Genomic DNA, 16,349 nt, shown 5'->3' on the forward strand with positions numbered 1-16,349 from the left:
TACTCAGTCTACAAAAAAGTAGTATTTTTTTTAATAATTAATTGGATATTTGGGAAATAGATTCCTACCTTCAGGTTTAGTTTCTAAAAATCCTTATTGGTTGAACCATGCAAAGAATTTCTACTAACTCTGTTGCAAGTGTCAATTCTCTTTTAAGTTAATTCTTAAATACCCAATATTTTCACTTTATAAAAGAAAAAACGCATTTAATTGGAAGACGGTACTTAGAGATGTTTGATTTATTTTTATTACAGTATGATTATTTTGTATATTTGTATATTTAAGTGGCTGCTTACAAAGTAGTCTTGAAAAATGAACATTTGATGTTATTAGTATTACAAGTGGCTAATGTTACTATTATGTATTTTGGGAAGTGCCGCTGCTGCTGTTAACATTCGAATTATCCTGGCTTATAAGCCGTGCTGGGCTTGGGCGTTTCGAACGCCATCACTATGCGAGTAGATTAAGATTTAGATCTGCCAACCAATTCTGGATCAGTCCATTAAAGCAATATAACTGAAATTTGGGCCAAGGCCAAATAAAACTCGGCCTAATTTGTCTTAAAAAATTACGAGAAGACTTTTTAATAAATATCCACTTTAAAGAGATAATACAGATTCACCCACCTGGCCATTTTATGGCTGATGCTGCTGATTCGTCACCAGTCCCATATCTTCTTGCACTTTCAAGGGCAGAGGAAGGGGCCTCTGTGGCCATGTGCGTCGCTGTAGCAGCATTTCCGCTCTGGCCAACTGTCGCTGCAATGCCTCGATAGTGGGATAAATATGCTGCTCTACAAACTCCGTCACCGTGTACTCATCGTACACCTCCCAAAGCAATTGTTGGGCCTCTCGTGCCATGGTCCTCAGCTCCTCAATCAACATTGGTGTCCTGGCAGTCAGTTCGCGAACCCTCAGGGGTGAACTGAAATTGTGTCGTACATTATAATCGGAAAGCCAGGCGCTCTGTTCGCGGGTCTGCTGCAAATAAAGTCCAATCTCGGCCAGCTTGTCAAACAGGCGCAGGGCATATTTAAAGACCATGTGACCAGGATAGTTGCAAACAGCGAAAAGCTGGCTGTGATGGGCATTCGGATGCAGTTCCAGCCAGGGACGACCCGATCGCCGGCTGTCCGGCTGGAAGACGCACTGAAGCACGCGCAGTAGTTCGTTATCTCGGGGATTAATGCTAAAGTAACCCTTGGAGACGGTGGACAGCGACGTCATCAGGCTGGGAATACCCACTGGCAAGAGTTCACAGAGCACGGCGAAATGATCGTAACGCTGCCATCCAGTTAGGGCCAGGCCCCTTAAACCCTTGGCGAACCGTCCGCCTTCTTTGGCAATGACCGCCAGCCAACGGATGTTATTCTCTAGATGATGCTGCAACGGTGGCACCAACAGGCTCTCGCCAAAGGCTCCCTTAAAAGCGGACGCCGTCCAGGCGCTGGGAAAGACCTTGGCGTAAGTATCCCACAGCTGTGGCTGAATGAATCGATAGATGTCACTGGCATACACCCAGACCATTGGCTCCACGTAGCTGCCCACCTGTGAGTGCTGCAGTTCGCTGAGAGACATCGATCTTAGCTGGTCGTCCCAGATGACCACACCTAGTTGCGGCCACTGCCGACGAATGAAATGCGCCAGACTGACGACATGCGAGAGGAAAAGCTCACTGCGCAGTCTTTGACGGCATGTGGAACATTCACCCATGCGCTGCACTTCATCGCAGCCAATGTGAATGTGGGTGAATCGGATCGGTGCTGTGGGTACGGCAGATGCAGGAGTCGCCTGACCTAAACACTGCAGATGCAATCTCGATCACTTGGGTGAGCATCTGCTCCAGCAGCGCCATGCTCTGTGGCTGGCTTGGGCAGATCGACTGCGGACTCTCCGCCAGTTCTCGCAGTTGCTCAAATCCAGACAATTTGAGGACGTATTCCATATGGCCGAAGGTTTGGACGAGTGGCATCACGCTCAGACCGTGAAGGGAAGCGCACTCTAGAAAATCCTGCAAAGGAAGAAGTATGGATTTTAAAGATTCTTTGACATCGTAAATAATGATACCATGACTCACCCTAAGTTCGTCTTCCTTGTAGGCATTGTGTGCCGCCAGTGGCTGGAGAACTCCGCTATAGGGAAACATATCCTCGTACTCGATAAGCAGACCCGTAGCCCCAAGGGCCTTTAAAACGGGAAGCAATTGTTTCAGAAAACTTAGCTTCGGTGGTGCTCCTTTAAGATCTAGATGCACTAGACGCTCCGCAGGGCCCCTCGGCCCATCCGGTCCAATCCCCGCCACCACCGGCACTCCCATCCGTTGAAGCTCGTGCTCATACTGCGTTTGCCTTTCCGCCGAACTGAGCATTCGCTCATCCTCGGCATTGGCATTCAGTTCCTCCATACCGGCGTTTCTTTGGCGTTGCTGTTGTTCCAGAATCTTGAAGCGTTCCTGCTCAAATAGATAAGTCTCGGACATGGGCAGTGGACCCTTCTTAACCTGCGTGGGCCGCAGAAATCGTACGTTGCCCAAACGTTGGACTGCCGATGAAGACTTCTCGACGGCGTTGTCCTTTAATCGCTCCGCTCTCAGCACCCGGTTGGCCTGGGCAATCAGCTTCTGGATAATATGAACCTGCTGGTAGCCGGTGGACTGCTGTTGCTGTTGTCCCTCAGAACTTGAGGAGCCGACGGCGGGTGGCTGTGTGGCGGCTGTCGTATCGATTAGTATGGCCCATGTCCAAAGACCGAGGAGCACTAGGCCAGACACAACGAGTAGGAAGGAAAGTTTTCGGCGCCAAATAAATATCCACAGATTTGAGTGCATCTGCAGTAGGAAAAATGTCATTTAAAAAGGATGTATTAATTAGAAATCGAATAAAAAAAGTTGGACCTTTTTAATACCTTTTAATAAAAATTAAATAACTAACTTATATATTTTTTTCAAAAAACATTTTTAGATAACACTTTTCCTCTCAGTGTAAGGCAGTAGAAAGTTGGCCACTGCAGTGCTGTATGGCAAAAACTTGCATCACTTTTCATAAATATTTGAAGATCCAACAAGTAGCCCCCGGAGTTATGCTATATAAATCCACCCACAACCGGCGACCCCAGTCGCACGTTACTCATACGCCACCGACAACGGGCAGAGCAGCAGCAGAAGCAGTAGCAAAAGCAGCTCATTGAGGTTGAGTTAAGGGCTGTTTCCATTGTTGTTCTTGCCTTTCTTGTGGGTCGTGGCTCTTGCCTTTGTGTTTGGCCAACTCCTGCGGCGTACAGGAACCCATAGGAACCCATAGTATCGAGTTAAATATACTATAACAGTGGCCAAAAAGCGGAATACATATATTATATCTATGATTTGTGGCAGTATTTCAGAGCAGCATCTTATTTCGCATCTGTTTCCTGTCTCAACTTGAAGTATAGCACTTTAATAAGGCTATCTACAAATCATTTTACATAACATTTATGTTCCCATTTAACAAAATTATTAACTAAACGAAGTATGACCACAATTTCCTCAACTATCAACCGTAATACCCATATTTACGACATCTTTAGAGCATTTTGAACAATATTTTTCCTTGGAGTACTTTTAGAGACTCCACCGTAAACCTGAAGGTTTCCAACTGTAGACCACAGCAACAGGAAAAGTGGTTTGCATCCTGGTTTTAATGGCTTGCCTGATAGTTTGCTGGCATACGTTTAAATAGGCACAACTGGCAGCTTATTTAAATGAGTCTCTGGCAGAGTCATAAAAGCAGCCAGCACCGGCATCACCATCTCGCACAGGTGTTGGATATATCGTACAAATAGGCTAGGATAAAAGTCGACCATGGATACGTGTCGTTATTCAGGGACCAGCAGGATGTGCTGGATGCAGCAGGATACGGCAGCCAGTAGATGCTAACAAAAACTGGCACGGTTCTTCGACAGGCGATAAATGCAAGTGCTCAAGTGGAAATGTGCAGCTGTCTGGCTGACGGAAATTGAATTGAGTTTTCACTGGGTTACCTACCCAGTGGGTGGCAAATGGCATATAACTGAGCGCCGTTTAGGCCACTTCTCACTCGGTTCGTGGTGGGTGGTTCGTGGTTAAGGGGTTCGCGCTGTTCGTGGTTCGTGACTGGCAGCAAAGACAAACGCTGAACAGTTTCAAGTCTTTGTGGACACTTGTTAGTCGGTTGAGTGGAATGGTTCAGTTGAATCAGCGGCATGACCACCTAAAAGGTGATTTAATGAGAGGTTTGCCAACTTTACTAATGAACAAAACAAATATTTACATTGCGCAAAAAAATACTATGAAGAGGGAAAGTGGAATTGCAAAATAGATTCAATATTTGCGGAACATTTTCATTTAGTTTTTAAAGCCACAATGTTTATACAGCACTTGAATTTATTTAATTTGCATATTATTTATTGAAAAACAAAGTCACTCTCTACTCTCTAAAATTTAACACACAATCACAAACCACACAGACTTGGTGACTTCAAGATCAATTCGTCATCAATATTGCAAATGGTAAATGGCCAATCGAAATCCAATTGCTGACCCATTTGGCTTAATCCAAATTTGCATTATTTCGCTCTCCTTTCCTCTTGACTTTCCATCGCTTGTTTTTGCCAAAAGTTCTACACTGGAAAACATTTTCCCTGGGGCACACCAAAAAACATAAAAAAAAAATGGGTTGCAAGTGTCGATGTTGAATGGAGAGGCCTAGAAATCGTATGAGTTTCTCTTTTGGCTATCTCTGTATGTTTTCCCAGCCACAACAACAACTTTGAATGGGTGCTCTCGTTTTTCAGACGCTTTGTTGGCTGAAGTTCTCTTCAAGGATGCAAAAATAGTGAAAACCAACTATGCAAACAGAGGCGCCCCAAAGGATGACTGCTGCGTGTGCGGTGATATGAGGCAGAAACAGAAAGGAACCTCCCATGCATTCGCATCTTCGTTCATCATTCGTTCACATCTTACACTCAAAAATAGATCTTTTCATCAATGTAATCGAGTAGAAATTTGTGCAGTAAGTAAGTAAGTAAAAAGTGTTTCTCCCAGTGATGCTTTCACTTTTTCCATGCTAACTAAAGATAGATCCTGACACGGTGGTCTCGACAGGACAATGGATCGGTGCTAATTGCATTCGGCTCGTCAGACAGAAATGAAAATAGTTTGGGGCAACTGTTATCGAAATTAAATGTAATTGCACCGCAAAACCGACAGGCCAATTTGCAGTCGCAATTCACAGCGTCCCTGGCCATTTCCTGCCCTGGCTGTGACCTCCACCTCTTAGTCCACATCCATTCCCACCACCCACTCATTGAATGGAGAGCGGTGCTAGAAATAGCAGCCATGTCCTGTGAAGTGTCCGCCTCCACCGCACAATTTGGCAGTTTGCCACAAAAATAAAAACGAAACTAAAGTGTTTTCGAAAAACAAACCCAAATAAAAAAAAAGAACAGAAAACAAACAGCCAAAAAATGAAACATGAAAAATCCTTAAAGCCGGCTCTGATGGACCTCAAAATGCACTCAGCCGCTGTTTATGAGGCCTAAAAAGGATACAAAAAGTGTATCTTTGGGAGGGAAATGCTTTTAACTTTTTTAAAATATTTTGGTGAAAATTTAACTCTGACAACTTAATAAACAACTTACTTAAGAACAGTATAAAAACCTTTCTGACCTTTTAAACATTTTCTTATTTAAATAAATATTTTACAAAATGCTGTTCCACATTTAATGACACCAAAGAGTTTACTCCACATAAAATATTACTTCAAAAAGCTTAAAATTTAAATCCTAGCTTCTTAAAATCTTTAAAACTTCAACCTGTAAGCTGGACAGTTTCTTCAGACCATTCTATGGTTCTACTTTGCTGCTCCTCCTCCGGCTTTCCCATTCAGTGGCTCTCGCATCGCTTATATTGCATTCCCTGCATTGCATTTTGAGCAGCAGAAAATTTGCCTGCGCCTGGAAAGAGGGGAGAGGCGAAAGCCAGAGCAAAGCTGCCTTAACTTGGCTTTAAGGATAAAGCTGCCGGTCAGGCCATAGCTCACTTTTGTGGCCCCCAAGAAGAAAATTTACATGGAGTAAAAAAACATTGCAAAGAAAACATATGACTAAGAGTTACACTAAATCATAATGCACTTTCCTGGCACTTTGGAAATTTTTAAAACAATAAATAAAAAGATACTTCAAGTGTTTAATTAAGATTAATAATGATAAATTCAAGTTAAATTCTTAAGAAATTTCCTTTATTTCTCTAAGTGAAAACGCGCTGAAAGGAGGCTGATGCTGAGTACTTGGGCTTGCAAAATATTGTGCTAGTTTCTCTCTCCGGTACCTTATCGGCCAGAGAGCCATAATCGGCAATTAGGCCATTTAACGCCTTATTAACGTCCATTAGCAGGCAGGCCACTAATGGACGATGATTCGTGAACAGGCCATATACCAACTACGCCATCTTTTCCCCTACTTTTTGGGGATGGAGAGCAGCCTGAAGATGCCATAAATAAATTCCACCAGCTGAAAGTGCAACAGCAATGGCCACTGGGGAAAGTTATAGGAAATGGTGTGGAGTAGGAAGCTAGCTGCTAGGCAGATGTACAGCCTCCTAAATTCCTCTATTTGATTGCAGGCGATTTTCCAGTTGAAATGTATTGAGGAAAATCAAGAGAAATGGCCAGGAACAAGGTAATAAATAGCCAGAAGAGGATCCCAAAATGTATATTCTGCAATCAAGTTTTGTTTATAAACTAGCACCGAGAAATGCAATGTCATAAAGCACTTTAATTCCGCCATAAGCCCTGCTATTTGGTTGCCAACAGAATGGCACGAAAATTGGCAATCAAATGTATGCAAATATATCCATCCCGTCCCGCATCCTTCCCCTCCACTCACCAATTCCCATAATTGGCAAAGCAAACAAACTGTGAATGAAAATGAGAACCAAAAAAACAAACAAAAAAATAGAAATGGAAACGAAACTTGTCGCCAGCTGTAATGAAAATATTCTGATGAACTATTTTTCCCCCTCTGCCATCACCCATTTTTCCACTGTCTAACAAAGTTGCCGTGCTAAAGCAAAAACTTTGCCAAGCTTCGAAAATTGTCTGCATTCCTGGTCCAGTCTTAATAAAAACGTTGTTACCTACTTCATAAGTAGATTATAACTGCAAAAGTTTAGAGCGGAAAAAAGACCAGCGCCGTGGAGGAGGAAAATTAAGGGGGAGTGGAAATTAGAACAGAGCGCCCATAACTATGCAACACTCAGTTTGTCCGCTCGAAAGCGCTAAGCAGCAAAAAGCAAAATAGCAAAAAGTGAAAGAAAAAACAGAAAGCAAAAGCAAAACTGTCACAGCAACAGCTGCAGCGCGAGCAAAAAACTAAATCCATAAAAAAGTGTCACAGTTTGAATGCCTCGACTATGTGACACCATAAAAGAAAAGTCTTGGAAGTTTTATTGGTCCCAAGAAAATCTAAAAAAAAAGTGACATATGTTACACAAAAAGAAAACTAACTGGCATATAAGATTATGCAGGGTATTTAAATTTTACATCCGAAATATTAAAAGATATATCAACTTTAAAAAGTATATAAGAATCTTCTTATTCTCTCTTATTTTATCTTTTAGTAGTTATTTCCCAGTTTATTTCTACAACCTAACCTGCCACCCAATATACCCACCGACTAATGGGCAATGAAGAAATCACGGCAAGGACACGTAGCTAGTGTCCCGCCTCAAAAGGGACCCTCAACGACGCCGTGTTTATAATTTGAAATGATTTTTTGCTGCTGCATTTTACTGCTAACAAAACGGGTGACATAGCAAAGATAGTAGACGAAGAGAAGGCAACAGTGTCGGGGAGATCGAATGGGGAAACGTGTTTGGACATTTTGTTTGCCGGTTGCCTTACCGATTTCTAGATAGTCCTGCGAGATACATAACATAGACTCCTTCATACATATATGCTAGCTGAGATGCACAAAAGGTACGTTTGTGGTCAGCGTTATTGTTATTGGGTGAAGGATATAACCAAAGACTAGCCCAGTGACAGTGTCTTTATAACAGAGAATTCAATCAGAGTTTACACAGCCAACACATCCTGGCAAGCCAACATCCCAGCATGTACATTCCCAATACTGCCACTGGCAGTGTGTATGGCAGGCACATATGCTCACAGTTGAGCTGTGCGAACATCGATTTCAATTGCATTATGGGCTTTACGGTGATTTATGAGACTTTCCTGGGAGACAAATAAATTGGAATGCAAGGAAATGGAAGGCCAGAAGACAACATCAACTTGCTTCTTGATTAATTTTTCACTTTTAAACGAGAATTTTAATATGAAACGTTGGATTACCAGAGATAATAGAGTTTATTATGGAATTGGGAAGGCAAAGCAGTCAAAAGATATTTACTTTATTGAATAACAATAATCTTATAACTTAAATACAATGATTGCCCGATTAAAACAATAAACTGGATCAAACTATCAAGCTGTTGGGCAATCAATTTGCAATTTTCTATACTTGATAGCCATTTATATAAATGGATTTCCATAAATGCTCAACTGAAATGTTGTAGATTAAACTAGAGTGTTATTTTAAGTTAAATTTAAACCTATTTAAATCTCAATTTTCTTTCCTAGAAGAAGTTAATAATATTACGTAAAAAATGTTTTTAATTTCCACCCAATCATGTTCTATAATATAAACCTTATTAATAAACTTTGACTGTGTATTTTGGCAAAGTTTATATACGAGCCAGTGTAACGCTGCGTATGCGTGATATTTATTTAGCGATAAGAATGCAGTGGCCAGTGGCCAGGCCATGCAAACATTTTGCATCATTAATTCGGAATGTCAACGCAATGGAAATGCAAATGCAAGTCTATTTGTTTGAACTCGCTGGATGTTTGTGTTCATTTTTGCAGTTTGCAGGGGGGGAAAAAAGCCAACTCTAGAGTCGCCTTTTAATTCCCGTAAAAGCCATTAAATTCTCTTGTTCAGCTAGCAGGGCAGGCAGTAAAATGCAGGCTAGGCTATGCCACGCCTCCTTATACCCACCCACTTTGGAGAACGCCCCTCAAGTGCAACGCCTGCTGTGTGTTGACTTGTCGACTGATGACAGCAAATGACGAGCGACGACAACAAAATGTTTACTAATGCAGACCCAAAGCAGTGACAGCAAAGTGTTGGCCCACATTTCGGGATTGCCAATGGTTGGGATGGTGGATAGTGGATGTTGGGTTTTGGGGCAGGATGAGCATATGGTGGAGGCTTCTAACAAGGCAGATGCTGTGACATCGCTGATGGAATGCACTCTAGGGCTCCCAGGAAACTCACTCGAACGAGTAGGACCGAGCTCTGATTGATGTTTATGAATTATTAAATAACTGCAGGGAGAGAGCAGCTCAGCAGCTCAACAGCTCAGCTTCATCCGCTTCCGATTCCCGGACGACAAGTTGATGGATGCCTGAAACGGAATGACTTGGAAGCTGCAATTTAAGGACATATCATTACAGTCCCAGATCAAAAACTTTAAGTCCCTGGACTGGAGCTAAAGTGTAGCTGATTTGATTATCTTAAGAGGATTTAAGTTTGGGAGACTTTGTATCTACTTTAAGTTGAAAATTCAGCTTATGGTATAGATTGATTTTCTAAAAAGGCAGCTGATTTCTTTCATAGTTTAACGTTTTCGCATAAGTTTCTTGTTTGCCTAATTTATTATCCTTACGACCTAATAAATGACTTCCAAATCAAACAGAATTATTAATTACTGTCACGAGACATAACTTCTTATAGAAAATCGATGACACTTTCATTAAATATTGAGTTAAGAAGAAAAGCATTGGCCTTAAATATTTAAGAAGAAACCTTAACACTAACCAAAATCAAACTAAAGAAAATAAGAGAAGTTAAAAATATTCAACACTTTAATGAGTCAAGAAAAAGTATTACCATAAAATAAACTACAAAAAAACTCACATCTTGATTATATTTCACACCCAGAGTAAACTTTTTAAAGTTCAAAAAAGAGAATAAAAAAAACTTCCAAACTTAATGAAATTCTCACAGCGTGCCATCAGAACATGTTCCCAAGTAAAAGGTAAAATAAAACCTTTCAATCCGAACTTTCTATCAAGAAATATAAATTTGCAAATGTAAATTTACATAAATTCAGAAATCGACTTCCATACTAGCTGATAAGCCAAGCCGATTAAGAATGTAAACAAAGGTCCTTGCCAGGCATAACCATAACCGACAGATTAAATAAAATGGCAGCAAGTAAATGTCCCATCTGGATTAAGTTGCACATCAATTGAAAAGTCCACAAAAGTTGGGAAACTTTTGGCTGTCTTTAAGTTTACAGCATGCAAGTGTACCACTCCCCCAGCCTTCCACGCCCACACAATGCAAACTTCAACGAACATTCTACATGCACGTTTGGTTTGAGTTTTGTGCCAAAGGGTAACCAGGACATGTCAAACACTTTTGTTCAACTTTCGGTCAGTTGTTTAGATGGTTTGCCTTACGGTCATGGTTTTGGGCATTAGCAAAGATCAACAAAGCGAGACGAACTTTTTGGCCAATTTCCTAGTGTCTTTCGAAGTGATTGAATTTACGAAAACTTGCCTTCAATTTATAGGGTATCAAAATGTTGGATGTAAGTACTTGTATGTCAAGAACCGCATTGTGTAATTTGTCTTGCAGTGCAGCAGAGCACACAGACGTTAGCCAATTAATCAGTGTCAGCCGGCGGTGCAATGTCAGACAACACGGCGTATGCGCAACTTCGCTTGAGCTGTCACCCGCACACTTCTAATACCAAAACACACCATCCCTCGCTCTAACCTTCTAAAATGTCTTAAAAATTAATTAAACCAAGGCATGGCAGAGAGATGGGCTGACTGGCTGGAAGAGAGATTAGCTGACGGAAGTGGGCCAAACCCAAAGCCAAAGTCAAATTTAACTCTTACTAAGCCATTTTCTTTCTACTTTTCGTCTCTCCATCCCCTCAGAGAAAACCCTATTCAAGTTTAGACAAACAAAGCGGTGCGGCAGGCAAATGAATTTCCATATTTTCCAACAGCATTTTCCTGCCGTTAGCCGCATTTGCATAATTCCCAGCGTCTGCAGCAATTAAAATATTTTCACTAATTTCATTTTGGGCCAAAAGCGAGAATTACCATGGAAATTATAACAATTGAAATGCATTAAGTGCAACAGCAAATAGCGAAGCCCCTCCTCTCGCCTGCTCTTTTCCCATAAACTCAAATGGGGAATGCAAAAGTGTGTGTGTGGAGCATCAAAAACGGCAACAAACAAACGAAAGGAGGGGTTCTATTTCCACACAACGAAGTTGCAACACGCTGCATTTAGATTTTAATTTGCATTAACAACAAACATGCAAAACGCTTTAAATTTTTCGTGTAAATACAAGTTAAGGCTTAATGGACAATTTATTGGTGAATTTTCAACATTAATTCAGGCGATTAGGTATGAGAATTAAATTTAATGCTAGGCTTTAAACTTTAAAGGAAAAAGTTAATGTATTTGATAGCTCTTTTTACTTAAAATGGGATCAAGTAGATAGATTACTTAGTAAAGCGATTATTAAATTGTATTTAAGGTATCTTCTTTTAATAATTTAACATCAAAACTAAGTTTCCTAGCTTTCTAGAGAAGTTGCATACCCCAAAACAACCCAAAACCACTAAAGAAAATGTAATTAAGATGATGGAAATGTGTCTTGGATTTCACTCAGAGTAATTAAAATATTTTAATAAGGAATATCGTAGAGCAAACTTTCCTTTTACATAGTTTTAGAAATGCTTTCATAACTTCAACCTTCAACTACTTTGTAATATCTAATGGCTAAAGTGTTAGAATACCTTCAAACTCCTAATCTTAGTTCTCCTTTCCCTTTTAACAGTTTTTTCCAGATTATATTCCAATATGAATCCTGCCCTGAGCCACCCAAACCAAATAACAAAATTCTAATGCTGCCCCGACAAAGTTGCAACTATGTAAATTGGAGCAGGGCTGCTCCGTTGGGGGGCACACAAAATGAGCCTAGGAGGAAACTTTTGTCTGCGGTCCGCACGACTCCTGCCAACTGGTGCCAGTTCCGCTGTTGCCCCTCATCAGCCCATTCCATCCCCATCCCCAGACCCATTCCCAATCTACTTTGCATGCGAGAAATGTGGCGTATTTTGCAATGCTTCCAAATGAGATTCCGCTGCGAGCTTAATGCTATTGTTGCATGTTGCACGTAGGAGAACCCACCATCCACCGTATCCTGCGCATCCTGCCGCACGTCCTGGTTGTTTACACTCGCAATGTTTTCGTTTTGGTTGTCACCGTCTGCCCAAATACCCGCAGTAGCTGCTGCTGCTTCACCGTCTCCCCGTCGTCTGCCACCCTGCTGATCCACTCTGAATTTAACTCCTCCCGCAGGACAAGTCCTGACTTCAATACGCACTCATGCAAATATAATCGGAGCACACGCACATCGCTTTCCCTGCGAAATTCCCATCCCAGAAACCTTGTGCAATCCACAGGACATGTATGTCCCCATGCGATGTCAACGGCAGAGCTCTAAATAACTTTTAAATGAAGCACAGGATGCATGCATGACCGCCAAACAACTGGCCACAGTCAGCCAACAAATAGTGGGCACACTGGGAATCCCTAAATTGAGTATTTGCCAGGACCTGAATGTCGGCCAAATATACAGAAAATAGCAAATGTCAGATCCTTTTGTTAGATCTTTCAGTGGGTTTCCAATGGGATTTTCTTGATTTTAATTTAAATTCATGATCATTCTTTTGTGATCTTAATGGGGATAAGCTTTTTATGAAGGTAGAAATTTACATATTTTCTTCAGTCCCTTTATATAGGATATTCTTTTAATATTTCAATATTCTAATTATAGTTCCTTACTACCCTACGTTCCTTACTAAACTACGATTATATTTTTTAACTCTCAATAAAAAACAAACTTTCCTGAAGTTTGTGAGTTAATCGACTTTTAAATGAATTACAGGAGTGCGGCATATTTTTGTAAGAACCTTTCTTTTATGTAATCCTTTCGGATCGCCACATTTACCCATTCCCTTGTCCGCAGGTTGCGTTTCACGCATGGCTGCTTCTCTTGCTTCTTTTTTCCTCCTTCCTCCTCCTCCACCTGCTCGCTGTTTCAATTCATCTCGCATTTCCTTAGGTTTACATTCTGGCTTTTTCTGGCCGCCAATTCAGCTCCACTCGGCCTCAGCGGACTTGGACAGCCGGGACAACTTGGACAACCTGGACAGCATGGTTTCGTGGTAAAGGTCCCATTGTTTTAAACTATACACAATCTGCAGGAAGATGTGTGTGCGTGCGAAACTTTTTCCTTTTTTCCCCAGCTCATGCGTTTATGAAAATTGTAAAAATATATATGTATAGCGGACTTCCCCCTTTTTACATTTTAACATTTTCCTGGCCCCACAGCTTGCGGTGGCCAAAGTGTGAATGTGTGAATAAATAAGTTGGGTGTGCTTTTGTGTGTGTGTGTATGGACCGAAAGTTCCCGCCCAGTTTGGCGTGGCTAATGAATTATTTAAATGTAATTTTGGCGCGTTAATCAAAATTAAGTTAATTAACTGTGCCTGCAATGCTTTAATTAGGCCGAACAGAATATATGCACTCTATGGCACTAGTGGGATGTCCCCAAAGAGAAATCGAGATGCCGCGCATTAATAAGATATTTTCATGGGATAAGAATAAAGGTAGCCTACTTTCAAGGGCCCAACATCAGTTTTTTTTTCTTTGCAGCTTTAAGTTGAAGAAAAGCATGCTTAGGTATCATAAGAACTTCAGTTATTAAACTAATCCCAATTCCGTTGACCACCCAACGCAATGATATGTTAGTTCCACTTTTGTGGTCCTTGTGAAATGGGGCGGTGATTGTAATTCAACCTTTGGCCCGTTGCCGCTTTTCAAGGCAATTGAATTACAAGTGCAGCAACCTGAAAATACAGCCAGCACTTGTGCTGCAAGACGACAAAGACGGAAGTAGCATGGAAGAGGCATGGCGGAAACGGAAACGCCTGCCATCGGAGTGCGGTGTGGGGGGAGAGAGCTTCATAAATCCTCACTGGCAACCGACCGCAGCACCCGACAATCCACATCCTCCCACTTGCCCCCCTCTGGATCCAGACACTGAAATATGCTTGCGTCAGTGCGATGCCAAAATCCAGCTGCAGCTGCTCCACAAAAACGATACAAGCGGTACGACTGAAGGTCCAACGACAAGAAGTACTTATCCCTTCCACAAATTATTCACTCTCATGCGCTTAATCCGCAAAAAATACTATAGTTGAACTCCTCGAAACGGAATTTCCTGCAAGTTCCAACTTAATTGAATAACAATAAAGGGCGGCTCTCTTCCGAATAAGTGAGCTGTATCACGAATTATACTTTATGATGAGATGTGAAAACTAACTAAGGCTATCTCTATTATTATCTTAAAGTTAATTTAAGAAATTTGCCGCAAGTTAAGAGAATTTCTGTAATCTAAATATTTAAAGAAATTTCAAGACTATGAGTTTTACTACCATTTTCTGTAAATATAAAAATAAAACAAACTATGTTTAACTACTTTCTAAATATAAAATCAAGATAACAATTAACAAGTTCGTTGTAAAGAAGCCTAACTGTAAATGACACAACAAAAAAACACTCGCACCATCTCATCAGTTTCCCATTCAATTCTCATGTTCTTCACCTTTTCTCTCCTGTAATTGTAATTGCAATTGGGTGAGTGTGAGTGAGTGTTATTCAATGTGCAGAAAGCATTAAATTGTCAAGCAATTAGTTATGGGAGAATAAAAATAACAAGATAATGCCATTAATTAAAGCTTAATTCAATTACAGAGAGTTATGAGTCAGTGAGGATTATTGCGCTGCCCATTAAATGTAAATTAATACAGATTTGTGGTCCCAACTTGGGGGACCAAACTTTTCCCACTAATGGCGACAGCTGCAGATGCTACATGGCTACATGAATTCTCGAGAGCAATGCAATTCAGTGTGTTTCCAATTCAAAATGTTTCTAATTGAATGGCCCAGCTAGCAAATATGAACGTGTGTGTGTTTTAGGGTGGGGGCAAAAATTCGCCAACTAGGCAAAGTGAAAAAAAAAAAAAAACAATGTTTGTAAACGAAAGGCAACACGAGTTTGGGGCTTAAACCACAAACAAACAGACATCAGCACAAAATCTGATTTCGATTCCTATTTAGAGTGAAAAGTAAGGGGGAAATGGCGAAACAAAATGTGACCCTTGGGAAATGTCGCCCTCGATTTTGACAGAATTAGAAATGCAAAAGGATTACCGGGCAAACGATTTGCCCAATAAAATGTGTCAAATAAAAATTGACAAAGGGGGGAATTGGCAGTCCCAAAAGCGACATTATTCATTTGGTAAACGTTTGCCCACCGGGGGGGAGGCACAGCAAAAAGGGGCAATCTGGGTGTTCCATTTGAATGCCCCCAGCGATGCCAAAGGTCTCAGCACTATTGAATGTTCATTGAAAAGTACCAGGACTAAGAGGACATATGCAAAATAAGCGAAGCTTTTAAACTATACAATCTGAAAGGGTTAAAGTGGGTTGTGAAGAACGCTTAAATTTCGGTCATCACGTGCTCGTTGAGTAAGCAAAAAACCAAATCCAAAAACCATGTGCCATTTATTCCTTTTCAACTATTTTTGAACTTAACTGTAAAAGTCGTTTAATCCGCTTTCCTTTCGAGTGGTGTTCAATCAACAGTCAATTTGCTCACACTGCATGACTTCGAAATCGCGCGAACTGCAGGCAATTTAAACGCAACAAAAAAATCAACCGCAACACACGTAGAGTAATCGCGAACAGTTGCAGTTGCACTAAACTTCCGCACTGTTTATGCCACGAGAATTGCTTCGCTGACGGTTTCCATTTGGCGGCAAGCGAGGGTTCTTGCGCACTGAATGCGTTTCGAACAAACACCGTTATTTTCCGAGCCTCAAACATAAACAAACCGGCCCCTGGTCACACTGCTAATGTTAACATAACAGCACTGCAGTAGCGGGCCAACAACAATGTAATTGCATACACATGCAAATTGAGCCGGCTTTTGTAATATCTTTTGTTAAAAATGGTACGTTTGAAAAAAAACTTACCCATTTGGCACCCGAGATTTCAGTATACAAAATATTAACAATAATTGAAGTTAAATAAAATAAATATTTCTTTTTGGAAAACTTCTATTCTCTTTCTGCACTGCAATTCGCCGTATGAAATAGGAGAAGTGATGCCAGACAATCTGGC

The 16,349-nt window shown here is 41.0% G+C and overlaps 1 protein-coding gene across 1 annotated transcript; it reads right to left on the reverse strand.

Moving 5' to 3' along the window:
* Window positions 1-225: 225 nt before the first annotated feature.
* Window positions 226-16,042, reverse strand: LOC108105296 (hexosaminidase D). The gene is given in 5 exon segments (XM_017211789.2): window positions 226-559; window positions 627-1,814; window positions 1,816-2,010; window positions 2,077-2,826; window positions 15,763-16,042. Coding segments are annotated over 3 exon segments (2,124 nt in total). The 5' UTR covers window positions 15,763-16,042; the 3' UTR covers window positions 226-559; window positions 627-635.
* Window positions 16,043-16,349: the final 307 nt, after the last annotated feature.

This window comes from Drosophila eugracilis, unplaced genomic scaffold (genome assembly GCF_018153835.1).
Source record: "Drosophila eugracilis isolate 14026-0451.02 unplaced genomic scaffold, ASM1815383v1 contig_75, whole genome shotgun sequence".
NCBI classification, from domain to species: domain Eukaryota; kingdom Metazoa; phylum Arthropoda; class Insecta; order Diptera; family Drosophilidae; genus Drosophila; species Drosophila eugracilis.